The 13416-nt window shown below is 33.8% G+C and overlaps 3 protein-coding genes across 4 annotated transcripts; 2 read left to right on the forward strand and 1 right to left on the reverse strand.

The window, feature by feature from the left end:
• The first annotated feature begins 2324 nt into the window (after positions 1-2324).
• On the forward strand, positions 2325-6729 carry LOC140745213 (uncharacterized). 2 transcript variants are annotated; one of them, XM_073076949.1, is made up of 4 exons: positions 2325-2454; positions 2804-2904; positions 5783-5921; positions 6535-6729. In XM_073076949.1, the coding sequence occupies exons 1-4, from the start codon at positions 2433-2435 to the stop codon at positions 6615-6617; spliced, it is 345 nt and encodes a 114-aa protein (XP_072933050.1). In that variant the 5' UTR covers positions 2325-2432; the 3' UTR covers positions 6618-6729. The 2 variants fall into 2 exon arrangements, with proteins under 2 accessions (XP_072933050.1, XP_072933051.1); XM_073076950.1 differs by having other exon boundaries at positions 2804-2895.
• A 1468-nt stretch (positions 6730-8197) lies between these two features.
• Positions 8198-10690, forward strand: LOC140745215 (uncharacterized). The gene is made up of 3 exons (XM_073076952.1): positions 8198-8326; positions 9502-9640; positions 10283-10690. Exons 1-3 carry the CDS (start codon positions 8228-8230, stop codon positions 10351-10353), a joined length of 309 nt encoding a protein of 102 aa, XP_072933053.1. The 5' UTR covers positions 8198-8227; the 3' UTR covers positions 10354-10690.
• Positions 10691-11293: 603 nt separating this feature from the next.
• On the reverse strand, positions 11294-12687 carry LOC140745214 (uncharacterized). Its single transcript, XM_073076951.1, has 4 exons — positions 12656-12687; positions 12270-12361; positions 11919-12194; positions 11294-11407 (listed from the first exon to the last, which is right to left on the reverse strand). Exons 1-4 carry the CDS (start codon positions 12672-12674, stop codon positions 11375-11377), a joined length of 420 nt encoding a protein of 139 aa, XP_072933052.1. The 5' UTR covers positions 12675-12687; the 3' UTR covers positions 11294-11374.
• Between the last annotated feature and the right edge of the window lie 729 nt (positions 12688-13416).

Consider the following 13416-nt stretch of genomic DNA (forward strand, 5'->3'; position numbering starts at 1 on the left):
TAAAAGTTTATGTTGTAACCGGAGATTCTCATATTTCATAATAATGTGATGGAAGTTGAAGCTGCTTTTACTACTTTGTTTACGGACTAAATTGTAAACACACATAATTCATGTACTGTTTAATAAATATATAAATCCATCTTCATTATAGGATTCTTGGTATCAGTGTTCTGGTACTTACGTTTAGATTTGCTGTTTTTTTTTTTAAATATAGTTGTTTTTTTTCACAAGCTATATATCTACTCAAAATATTATTAAGCAGTAATAAACATAGCTGTGACGTCTGTACGGCTTAGTTTTTAATAATGACTAAACTAATTTTGACAAAACTTTTACATCAAGATAGGGGTTCAGTAGACATAGACATAGGCTATCTTGTAGCTCGAAGATATGCAAAGTTTATATTAAAATGAATAAAGCTATTTTGTAAGAAGTCTTACAAAAACCTAAAAATTGGTTCTTACCAAAGAGAAAAGTTTTTAAGAACATCTGCGAATTTTCTTTTATCTTAATACTTGGTTAGCTATGATTTTCAAGTAACTTATGTACCGTGACATTTATCAACCTATTTTACACGTTTTCATACATGTTTTATCGGCCATAAAAGTGTGTTGAAAATTGATTCGTTGTACGAGTACTAGATTTTGCAATTTTAAAATACGTTAGATTGCATAGTGAATATACGAGTATTATTATTATAATTGGACCCACAGATTAGAGAAGTTTTTTTACTGTTTGTCTTTTTTTTAAAGGCTTTGGCTGGTTATAGATCTTTTATTCATATATTTTATTGGTGTAATTTTGCTGCATTTTAGAGTCGTTTTACGGCTTTCGCCCATTTATTTACCTGACCACTTGTCCCTTCGAAGTATTTTAGATATAAGGAAGTATTTTATGATGACACTATAGAACAACTTACTTACTATTACAAATGTCATTATTTTTTATGAAATAAAATTAGTTTTACCTATGAAAATTGGTATGTTGCTTCAAATCAAATATTAAGCTGTATTTCAGAATTCAATGCATTTCAAATGGAAATTCGTTTTTTTCAGCATATCATGACACTCGTATTTTATGTCTTGGTATTAATTACTATAAGATTACCTTTAATTACGAGTATCAACGTCTCTCCAAAGCGTGAGGTATGCGAAACATTTTTACAACGCATTTATTATTTAGCTTGACCTGTACTATGACCCTTACTATGAGGTTTTACGTTTTTACAAAAATGACTGTTTTATTACTTGTTTACGTATTTTCCCATACAATTCTAATCAACGCCCAGCGGACTCTATCAGAACTGATGAAAAATGTATGGGAAATACGTAAACAAATACAAATACAAACATTTTTGTAAAAACCTAAAAACGCATACTAAGGGTACTGTATGTATGTGTGTAACGTATGTGTGTGTGTATGTAACGAAATCTTTGAACTCGATTTTTAATGATTTTTTGTTTTTAAGCAATAAGACTAATAAGTTTTAATTACGTACTAATTTATGTAATTCTCATTAAAATTCACAATATTGTTATAAAATAATACTTATATTATTTTTAATAACACATTATTATTTATCTTTTTTAAGACGAGCTGCCTGGATGCATTTGTATGTATCCATTTAAAGCAACGGGTTTGTGCAATTGAGCCCACTACGCGTGAAGTGAAGCACTTCCTGGATATATGTGATATGTTCGAATTCAACTGTGAATATAAAACTAGTTAGTACACATTATTTAATATCACACATACAAATGACATCTATTACAATAATAAATGTTGGATTATATATTAAAGTATTCTCATCATTCAAAAAGTTATCATCATAGTGCCATCATTGACGACTTGATGATGATGAAATGTAAATATTGTGTCACAATCAAATTATGAACTCTATCGCTTAAATAATTCTAGATTTTTTTCTCTCAGCAACTATTAATTTTATGAAATTGAAGTAGCGGAAACAGTCCACCTGATGGTAAATTTTCACTCGCTCATGGACATTGGTCATCAACTTCGAATAAGTTTGCAGTTTTAACTGAATCGGTCACACATGTTATCAGGTCAGGTCAGGTTGAAGGTCACAGACTAAGCTAAAACGCCTAGTGCAAAGTTATTTGAAGATTAAATATGTTTGATTAAATACTGTAAAAATACAATTGTAAATTATATGTATACTTTTCCACCAACGATATAAATTAGCTAACTTAAATGTTGATAATTCCAGAGTTTGAAATCGCTCCAAGAAGCAAATGCGCTCATGTGCCACCGTTATAACAATATCGTCCTAAATCAACAATTCGCGTAACTAGTAAGTTTCCGGAATGTTTTGGTATACGTAGACAATAGCTAGAAACAGTAAACAAGGACAGAAGGATCTAACTAGCGTCATTTGTAATTAGTTCTTCAAAGGAGTAAGTAGCGACAGGATGGTGTCGAAAATAGCAGCTGGTAAATACAATTTTGTATTTTTTATGTCTGTAAGGAGAAGTTACCTTACTCTCTTTTCTATCATTCTAATTCCGGGGTTTGAGTTTCAAATCCCAAGCATGCACGTCTCATTTTTACGCTACGTGGATTACGGTCTAATTCTTCTCACTCTAAAAGGGCTAGATTTAACAGAGCTGAAAAGGTGTATGGGTATGTTTGCTAAAGGGAAAAATTGTTAATAAATATTCGTCCATATCTTAAGACAATGCCTAAAGGAACATGATGCATGATGTTGTACCACCGCAACAATGAATGGCAACTACAAACTGTATAAAATACTTGTTTTTAAACTTTTGTACTCATTTTCCAGTTCTTCTCGTAGTGTTTATAATGGCAAAAGCCATCGAAGCCCACGGTCCACCACAAGAGCGTGACAACGAAGACATCACCATGGGGCGGAAGGTAAAAAAAGTAATTACCGAAAAAAAATATTTACTTTTATACTACTCATACCTAACTCATACACATAGTACTCATACCTAAGTCACAAAAAAGTCAAAAAGGCAATATTCCAAAGGCAAATTTCAGGCAAAGGCAATTTTTTTTTCTCACTTCACTTGACCTAGTTGTTTTTATGTCCTCTGGTTGTGGTTTGAGAAAACAAATGCTAAAATATATTTTTTTAATCATCATCATCATCATCATCATTTAATGTCAGGCATACTTCGTGAAACTTTTTACATTACATTTTTTTACCTTAAATATAATGTCAAGCTTAATTTATAATTTTAACAAAATTTGTTCACGTTCAATTGCATTGTCAAATGCCAGCATCAAGATAGATTCGTGATTTTCAATAGATCTTAAAAAAGTTAAATTCCCGTAGAGAAATTAAATAGATTATGTATTTCTAACAGACATTATTATTTCTCTGAAATAATTTCTACTTTGATTAAAGCCATAAAGGGAGTATCATAGCGTTCCTAAGAGATTTTAAGTTTAAATCATCTTTCATAATCCAATTTTCTAATCAAGAGACTACTCTGACTATTTAATACCGAAACGGAGCTTTTAGAGAATTAACAAAATAAATAGAATTTCCATTAATTTGGTAACTTACAAATGTTAACTCACATAATAGTCTCTCTTAATATTGAGGAACCTATGTTTTTCAAAAAGAAAATCAAGAGAGATATCCTGCTACATTAAGTTATCATTTCAGGGAAGCAACCGTGCTCCAAAAATCAATTCGAAGTATGAAGATGTTGAGAAAACTTCGATATCGCGATTCAGAAATAGTAGCGACATCTCTTGACGGGTTGCGGAAAGCTATACTCGTAGTATTAACGACCGTAGACGCATATCACAACATTTATTACAGTTTTTCATCACTTAATATATAATCAGGGGTCCGAGGTCCTCTGATTTTTCAAAGTTATGTGCGTATTAGAAATTAATTATCACTGGCTAAACAGCGAAGGAAAACATCGTGAGGAAACCTGCACACCTGAAAGATTTATAAAAAAAAATCTCAAAGGTATGTGAAGTCTACCAATACGCATTTAGCCAGCGCGGTGGACTATGGCCTAATCATTCTGAGAGGAGACCCGTGCCCAGCAGTGGGACAGTAATGGGTTGATGATGATGATGAATACATAATCTCCTTATAATAAAATGTACGAAGCAAACTTAACTACACATAGTTTTACTCCTAATAATAAACTCCTTACGATCATATTAAGGACATAAAAAAATATTACCGCCATTACTCGCTTTACTGCCTTTCTAATGCATTGCACTTTAAATAATACTATATTATGAGCTTTTATACTGTTGAAATGGTCCTTAATTATACTGTAGGCTGCTTAATACAATATTTACTAGTAACTCTGTTCGAGATTATAGCGATGTATAGATTTTGTAAAACATTCCTATATGTTTTGATAAAAAATTAACATTTTTATCAAGTAACCCACTCTTCATTTAAAACAAAAATAGCCCAGTAGCATTTAGACGTCCCACGCCAATCGTCCTCGATTTAAATACCAAAAGTTCACAAAATAAAATTACTTAAATATTTTTTTACTGAAAGTAAAATGAAATTGATGAATACGCAGTTAATTCTAGCCTCAATTTGCTAACTGTTTAGGCTCTTGTTTTAATACAGCGCAATAACATTTAAAACGAAGGTAAACATGAGTTTAAATTGTATGTTTTTACTAAGGACTTCAGCAGACTAGCTACTTTTAACATAAGTGATCGGCAATTAATCTGCTTTATTGAAGCTCTTATGCTTTGCTTGACAACTACTTTACTATTTTCAACTACTTTAGGACACTCAAAGCGGCAACTGGACCCAATCTAGATATTTATTATAAAAATAAAAATAAAACGACTGCTTAAAAATATAGTCTATGCCACTCCCGCAGTTTAGACGAATCCAACGACACATCATATAATACAATACGTCAAGCCGTTTGGGCTGCAGGCATACCTCTTATATAAAATTGTTCTCCGCATTTACGAAAAAACGTGGTACAGCATTATGAAGTCGCAAAAACGCACGTTTTTGATACCAGAATTTCACGCAGTTCATCGCCAAAACGCAGCGCAGCATCGACGCAATCGCCAAAACGCACATTTCTGCAGTAGCCAGTCTGCTAACTTCGTAATAGTTTTATTTACACCAAAACACAGTCGTTTTAGCGTAGACAACGAATGTTATTTTGTTGTTGTTGAATAAATGTCTTCCTACGCTCGTCCGTGATGTGGGCGTCGAAATTATAGCTGTAAATTCTAATTTACTGAAATAGTTCTCGGAGGAATTAAATGGCACAAACTATTTTCAAAGTATAAAAGTTATATTATAATTGGCATAAGAGTAGCGAAGTTCATATTCTATCTTATAATATAGGATTAGGAGTAATACTGAATTGGAGGAAACTTGTAACTTACTATGCTTATTGGTATTTTTAATTAAAGAAATGTTTACTGTGATTCAATCTTAGGGGATTGATCACGGACTTATTTGTGGATTTTTAAAGAAATAAAATTCTTTAGAATATTTTTATGTATATCTCATAGTTTAATCAGTGTTAGACAAAAAAAAATCACAGCTGTGTAGGATACATTCACCTTCAGGCTTCAAACTTTCTGCATATCAAAATTCAGCAATATCGGCCCAGCGGTTTAGTTGTGAAAACGTAACAAACAGACTGAGATACTTTCGCATTTATAATATTCGATTATTGTTTTCCGTAGTACCTGCCTTTGGTATACCCGTAGCACAGAAAATAGAACAATATTTAATTTTACACACAGTGTAGGGTAACTTCTATTTTTTTATCAGATGGGAGCAAAATGGTGCGGCATGGCAAAGGTGTGTAATCACGACCGGGTACCGATTTGCGGAGTCAGCCACGCTGGTGACATCATCGGCTTCAGGGATCTGTGTGATATGTTCGACTACAACTGTATACGACGAAGAAGTTAGTTTTGCACTTTTAGAACGAACTACCTACTTATTATTTTTTGTCAACGCTTTCAACTAACTAACGTCACCCGATATGAAAGGGGAATTTGCAGCCCTGTATAAAATAATCGGAAAATTTGTTGCCAAAAAATTTAGTTGTAAATTTTGCCGCCCGCTAAAAGTGCGGACTTTGAAAGGTACATATTTTTGAACGAAAAGAAGCAATTTGTCACGTTTTGCCGCCCCCAAAAAAGTGCCGCTTAGGGCAAGCTGACGCCCCGCCCTAGGCACGCTACGGCTGCAATAACTGATATGAATTAAATTTGAAATATAACTTGGGAATTTAATGATAATCCTGAGCCAACTTACTAATAGCCCGAATTCTGGGCTTCGGAATGCCGTAAATAAATAAAATATTTATCCTTCTATTTAGACTTAGGAATTTGCTTTCTTTTATTTTAATATAAGTTCAAGACTCGATCCTTAGAGAGCCAGACATCTAAATAATGAATTAAGATTAGGTAATATTTTTATACCCGTCTTTATATACCCATAACAACAGGGACTCCTAATTATAGAGTGTAGAAAACATGTTTTCATTTATTTCACCGATGCTTTTTCTATTTCAGATTACCGACAGACCGGTTGCCCTGAAGATAAATCTATATTGACAGTATCCCGCCGTCCAACTAATACGTTTTATGATGATTGACTTTGTGTCATTGTTAATAGAACGTAGAAAACCATATATGCAATCTTTTCTGTACCTATATTACGTTTTTCATTGTATTTATTGTTGTATTAAATACTTATTAGCGTAAATATTGGAATTTTTATTTGCTTGTGCGACAAAAGCAGCAAATCCATCTATTGATGAGCAGTCATTGCCACTCCTAGACGTCGGTTATCAACCCCAGATAGGATTACAGTTCTACCTGAGCTCGACCACACTTAGGTGCTACACCTGAGGGTTAAGTTCTTGCCTTCTTGTATATGTCTCTCCCTTACCACCCTTTCAAACTATGTAGAATTTAGTAGCACTTAACGCTGCTGTTATAGTTATTGCTTTTTTTTAATTTCGTCTTTTTATAACTGTTGAATAAAGAGCTCATGTACACGTTAATACGTTTTATTACTTAAATAGAAACATACATTTTCTGAAAATTATACACGATTGTTCATATTAACAAGAATTCGATTATTTTACATTCGCTCATAATTACGTTATAACTTGTGGTTATAACGCTCGCTACCTAAATGAACTAAATACCACCATTTTGTTTCATTCAAAAGAGAATATACTAAAAGTAGGAAAGCTAAAACTCCCACCGGTCCGCGCTTATTCCGCTCTAATAAATTCAAATCCGAATGTGCTGTTTCATTCCGATGACATGAATGCATATTCTGAAATAAAATACGGTATGAATAAGGATTAAAAGAGCTTAACTTTGGTAAAATTTAGGCTTATTTATAATAAGACAATGGCAAGTGATTCTGGTAAGGTTTTTTTAAAGGATTCGAGTAACAAAGTAACAAGGTGAGAGATAACCGCCGTGATCACCTTTACCCCTTTAGATAAGGGGTTCTAAAGTTCATAGATGCGTTTCCACAATAATTGTGAACGTCAGCTGGCATGCAGTCCATACCAGTCATCTATATTCACTCTTAGATAATATTGCAGTCATATCTGGGTTGCAGTATGATACAGTAATAGTAATTATTGAAGGTGGTAGATCCCTTTGTGGTTCGACTCCGGCGGCACCACCGCCACACCTATTTCTACCTAACATCTACATAATAACAGCAGTGTTAGGCGCTGCTGTGTTCCAGTTTGAAGGACGTGGTAAGGGAGACAGTCTTTTCCGAGGCGTTCCAGCTTAGTCCTCAGGGGTAGCGGCGCATCTGTGAAATCAGCGACCTCAATTAGGAATATCTAATCCTATCTGGGGTTGATTGCAGAAGTCCATGGGCGGCAGTAGCCACTCACCATCAGGTGGACTGTATGCTCGTCTACTAGACCTATATTATAAAAAAAAACTCGACTTAATTTAAAAGGTCCAAAATAGATCTACGATCAAACAACAGCATTATCATAATAGGTATAACTTTATTGTATTTACCGGGTATTATTATTACGGGTAACAATGCCAGCTTCATGTTAAACCGAAGTTCTCACAACCTCCAAAGGTCAACACAGGTATAGCACATCCGTTAAATGTTGAAAGTCAACCTCTTAACATCCGGCAATTGTGTTTGGTCTAAATATCAAGGATTTGTCATTACTACATGTACATGCTATCAGATAGATCCAAAATATAGACAATGACATTAGAGTTACGAAATAAAATTTTGGTCTCAATAATAATGTTGAAATTATTCTCACTAGCTAACGCTCATCTGGTTGGTGATAAGGCGCATTTGGTAAGTTTGTGTATTAGATTAAATATTGGTAATAACTTCATAGAACAGGAGTTCTACCTAAGGCCAATTAAAGATGTATTGCCATTCCTGGGGCCTTAGATGTTCGCCTCATATATAAGTCAGCCGGTATATACCCTTAGATCGTTTGTCCACTGCACCGTCACCGAGCCGATACCGAGAACGAGATTATTTTGGTGCCGATTTTAAATCGTGACGGCGATAGTTTGTCCACCGCGACCGATAACGGCGGGTTATTTTGATCCTGCTGTCACGCGTGTGACTGCAGTGTATGGACAACTTCTAATGAGTTTTATATTGCCGGCACATCTGCATGTCAAAATCTCGGTGCCGATCTAGCGGTCACGCCGATCTACTCGAAATGACGGCCGGGCTGACGATGCTCGGGTGACGGACGTGCGGTGGACAAGCGACTATCGTAAATGTGTGTACGCTTCTTCGGCGCCGTCATTAATTATCGGTATCGGGCCAGTGACGGTGGCGGTGGACAAACAGTGTTACACCGAAACGTAGAACTGATCACGTTAGAAATAGGTGTGGAGGCGGAAACTCCAGCGATACCATAGCCACACTATTCTATGTCTGCCTAGTAACTGCAGCATTAAGCGCTCCTGTATTCTAATATGGTTGTGGTAAGGGAGACATACTTTTCTGAGGCGTTCCAGCTTAGTCTTCAGGGGTAGCGACGCATCTACCTCTGGTGGGAACTCTAATCTGGGGTTGGCTACAGATGTCCATGAGCGGCAGTAGCCACTTACCATCAGTAGACTGCATGTTTGACTGCTACCGCTATATTATAAAAAAACCGAATGCTAAATGATCACTGTTGTAAGTGTATATCATATTTGTGGTAAATCCAAAAAAGCAGATCGATAACCTCGTACCTTTAACTGTGTTCCACGTATAATGATTTATCTTCCAAATATGTTTGTAATATTTTTTATTAGTTATTTGTAGGATGCGAACTTAATATAACAATATTTTATCTTCTACGTTCTTGTTATTGCAAGAGTAGGTACTTATGAAGGTTTTGAGTTTATATATTTACTGGTACATATATAGGTACTGTATGCCTGTCTGAATACTTGAAAGATACAGTTATTGTAAATCTATGATTTTTGTATGTAGCCAACATACTAATTTTAAATATTTTTCAGGTGGAACTAAAAAAGCTCTGTGAACATGCGTACACGTGTTTTCACGACACTGTGATAATTTGTGGCAAATCAGTCAACGAAGCAAGAACCTTCTTGGACCTTTGCGATATGTATGAATACGCCTGTGAATATAATATGGGTAAGATTTCTAAAAACATATGTTTGAATATCTAAAGGTTCTCTACATAAGTTCGCCTTACACAGGACTCTATCTCATAAACCGTAATATACACAGACACTTAAATTTTCAAAATGTATAACAATACCTATATAGCGATAGCCGCTATAACAACAAATACCGAAAATAAAAAAGTTGAATATAAAAGGGGGTCTAAATACAAGAAATCAGCGCCCTGACGTCACCACTAACGCTATCTGCATAAGCATCACACATCGGTAGTATACTGAACCTCCAGTAGATGGCGTTACTTGCATGAACATTTGCTGGAACGGAAGCCTACATGTGCGAATTTGACTCGTACTTGGCGAATTATTTTACGTATAAATATGATACTTAATCTAAAGCAAATGCCGCACGCTTTGACGCAAAAAAATATGGAGCGATAAATATAAATCTTTCCTATGTCGAAAGTCGTTGATTACTCCATACTTATGTCTTCATAAAAAGTACAATGATTACTTTATTTAAATAACCCTACTTGTGTTCGAGGAACCCTTCTAGTGAATAGAGCACCAATTTTCTTAAATCTGATACGAAAAACGTCAAAATACTCTTAAAGCAAAAAGATTTTTAATAAACTTTTATAACCAAATATTCCAGTTTTCAGGCACGTCAAGGAAGAAGAAGGAGTATGTCCAAACCCAAAGGAACTGGCGAGAAGATCGGGATAAAATAAAACACGATTTAATACAACTATATTTTACCAAAAAAAAAAAAACTTAACGTATAGTGTCGAATTAGTTTAAATGAGGAAATATTTGCTTTGGGAATATCGACTTCTTGCTTATATTTTGTATCAGAATAATTGAATGTAAGTAATTCAACGAGTTTCACCACTCGAATTCGATTATCGAAGTCTATTCGAAGCCTTGTAATCAATGTTGCATGTTTCTTTAAATATATTTAAATGGAGGCAACGTAAACATTGTACGTTCGCAATTTCAATATTCTGGCCTTTAGCATCATTCGTAGAACTCTAGTCTCAAACTAGATTAGTCGCAAACGATAGAATGTCTTATTTAATATTACTCATTATTTACTGTTCTAATATTACTTGTACTTGTACTTTAGCATTTAATCTGTAGTTTTAATAAGTAGGGTTACAGTTAGGCACGAGAGCAAAATCTGAAAGAATAAAAATATAGTATAAATACCCATGCAGCATGCAGTACAGATATTAACTAAGACCACAACTGAAGAAATAAAGAACTAAGAAAGTTAAGATCAGCGTTTAGCTGTTTTAAAAATAATTGTACGATAATTGTTCCTTTTTCTATGATTTAACATGAAAGTGTCATTTTATTATTTTTCTAAAACCGATGTCCTTTAAACTTAAATCAAAACCATATTTTATCAAATATATCTATTGTAATGTAACATATTTTTATACTTGAAGGTTGTTCAAGATTCTTGTCGATGTAATACGGTACCGATTCGATCGATCGATCGATCCGATTCTACATTATCGAACGTCAGAAGTTTTACATCATTAGAAGAAAGAATCTTAAACTCATTTCAAATATAAAAACTTGTAGATATTAAATACATATTATCATTTACTTGTGCAATTCTTTGTATAAACTTTTATATACAAATGAGAATATGAAAAAGTGTTCAGTATACATACTGTACTTCCAATAACAATTGACAGCGAGCAAATGGCATAAATCATCGAATTTGCCATAGCCGAAGTTATCGTCGTACCCACACACAGTCACCATCGTCCTGTGACATAAAACAGCTACTGTACACCATTCACTAGGTCCTTCCCTGAGTTTAGGATTGGATTTAAATGCTAAAGTCTTTTCCTCGAAATAATGTAGGAACTGAAAAGAAAGAGATCTTTCAAGGGAGATTAGTGCAAATGGATCAATTCAAGCAAGGTTTCAAATTTAGTATTAGTTGGTTCTGGGAGTCTTTCGGATTTCGTTTGTAATGTAGAAAACATAAGTTACTGATGTTGCATCTTCTTTAAATTCCATTTCGGTCACTGGCATCCAACTCGAAATAAAAATCAAAATCGCTTTACGAGACTTTTATTTAAAAAAAAAGATCAATGTTATATTATAACCTTAAGGACTTTTATTTTTCTAATCTATCTTTACTTGTCGATATTCTTAGCAACAACAGGCACAGGTTCAGAGTTATCTTGGAAGTATGTCTTAAATAAATTAGTTAGAAACACGCTATATTTTGGGAACGTTTTTCCAAAATTTATAATGGGATGCTCATATACCTCGTTTGTGTCGCCACTCCTTCTAGTCCCTTTTAATATGTCTCTATCTTCAATCTCTTCTTGTGTCTTTATTCTCTCTGGAAACTTTGGCTCTACGACGTTTCTACTTAAGTTCTCGGATAAGGAACTAATAGCTTCGACAATACTAGTGACTAATTTCAAAAGATGCTCAAGGGCTTGAGAATGCTGGATAAATTTCTCTTCCGCAAAATCCAAAAATTGATATATTTTTCTCGTATTTGTATGTTCGCTTTGAGTTTGCCGTTTGGTCATTTTCTGTAGAATATTTAAAATAGTATGTACTGTTAAATTATTTTATGTCAATTTAATTAACTAAAAATTGTGTCCTACCTTGTTAAGTTCTTTCCGATGAAGCAACATTTCCTCCAATTTTTCCATGGACACTTCATGTGCTATTATGAGTAATGAAAATATCACAATCCCTGAAATATTATGAAACATTTAATATAATTGTAAAAATAACAGATCATATTGCAAATACATATCTACACTTAATATTATGTTAAGCCTAAAGTAGTACATTTAGTACTACTTTATGTTATATGTTATATATTATGTTAAGCCTAAAGTAGTACTAAATGTACTACTTTAGGCTTAACATAATATTAAGATGACGTAAGTAATTAAGTTTCAAAAGTTTTCAAAAATATGCTCTCACGTTAAATATAATAGTATTTATAGTTAAGTAAATTGATACAAAATAAATGGCGTTGTACCTAATTTAAAGAACTCCATGCCTATCTGTCGCTTCAATGTCCCACAAGTGGGCTATGATGCAAGTGATATGCCACTTATAGTGTTCATAATTGTGTAGCTCTGAACAATCTTGATCCTTCATGGAGTATTTTCACAGTATATTTATAAGATGGAAGTACGAAACAAGCATGAATTTCCCTGATGTTAAGTAGTCAGTGTTGCCAATGAACTTAGGGGTTCCAATATATAGTACTGGAAAAAATTAAGGGATCAAAAAAGAATTCCAAATTTTTCGGTAGTTTTCAACAGGCCGTAACTTTGAGAGAAATGGTCGTACAGGAAATTAAAAAAAAGGAAATTGTAGCTCCAAGTGTCTAGTTTTTGGATTAGAACTTCAAAATTTTGTAGCCTCCGCGGTTTCTGAGTAATCGTAGAAAAACCAGCAACAAAAAATTTTTCAAAATTTTTTTAGTTTTTTTTTTGGTCTACGGGCGTGGTAAAAATTTTTTTAGCTTAACCACCATAAGGATCGGATACTTTGTTCATTTAGCTTTAATTTCTTTTTTTAAACACCCTGATACGTCCACTCCTCGCTGAGATATCGGTCTTCAAATGGAAAAGGATCTTTTTGTCTTTGATTATCGATATCTCAGCAACCAATGATCGTACAGAAAGTTAAAGATGGCTTTCAAGAACTTGAATAAATTCCCCTTAACGACTGTCCATTGTTTTTTCGAAAAAAAATTTTTTTCTTTCTGTCACATGAATTTGAAAATGCAAC

This window comes from Epargyreus clarus, unplaced genomic scaffold (genome assembly GCF_041222505.1).
Source record: "Epargyreus clarus isolate Ecla_fem2 unplaced genomic scaffold, WU_Ecla_fem_2.2 ptg000010l, whole genome shotgun sequence".
Lineage (NCBI taxonomy): Eukaryota > Metazoa > Arthropoda > Insecta > Lepidoptera > Hesperiidae > Epargyreus > Epargyreus clarus.

Excerpts from the sequence above, each read along its gene's own strand:
- LOC140745213 (XM_073076949.1), top strand. The coding sequence starts at position 2,433 with ATGGTGTCGAAAATAGCAGCTG. Across the intron at positions 2,455-2,803 it reads GGTGTCGAAAATAGCAGCTG|TTCTTCTCGTAGTGTTTATA; the intron begins GTAAATACAATT and ends CTCATTTTCCAG. Across the intron at positions 2,905-5,782 it reads TGGGGCGGAAGGTAAAAAAA|ATGGGAGCAAAATGGTGCGG; the intron begins GTAATTACCGAA and ends TTTTTTTATCAG.
- LOC140745214 (XM_073076951.1), bottom strand. Across the intron at positions 12,195-12,269 it reads ATCGGAAAGAACTTAACAAG|AAAATGACCAAACGGCAAAC; the intron begins GTAGGACACAAT and ends AATATTCTACAG. Across the intron at positions 11,408-11,918 it reads GGAGTGGCGACACAAACGAG|GACGATGGTGACTGTGTGTG; the intron begins GTATATGAGCAT and ends TTTATGTCACAG.
- LOC140745215 (XM_073076952.1), top strand. The coding sequence starts at position 8,228 with ATGACATTAGAGTTACGAAATAAAATTTTGGTCTCAATAATAATGTTG. Across the intron at positions 8,327-9,501 it reads TTGGTGATAAGGCGCATTTG|GTGGAACTAAAAAAGCTCTG; the intron begins GTAAGTTTGTGT and ends AATATTTTTCAG. Across the intron at positions 9,641-10,282 it reads CGCCTGTGAATATAATATGG|TTTTCAGGCACGTCAAGGAA; the intron begins GTAAGATTTCTA and ends CAAATATTCCAG.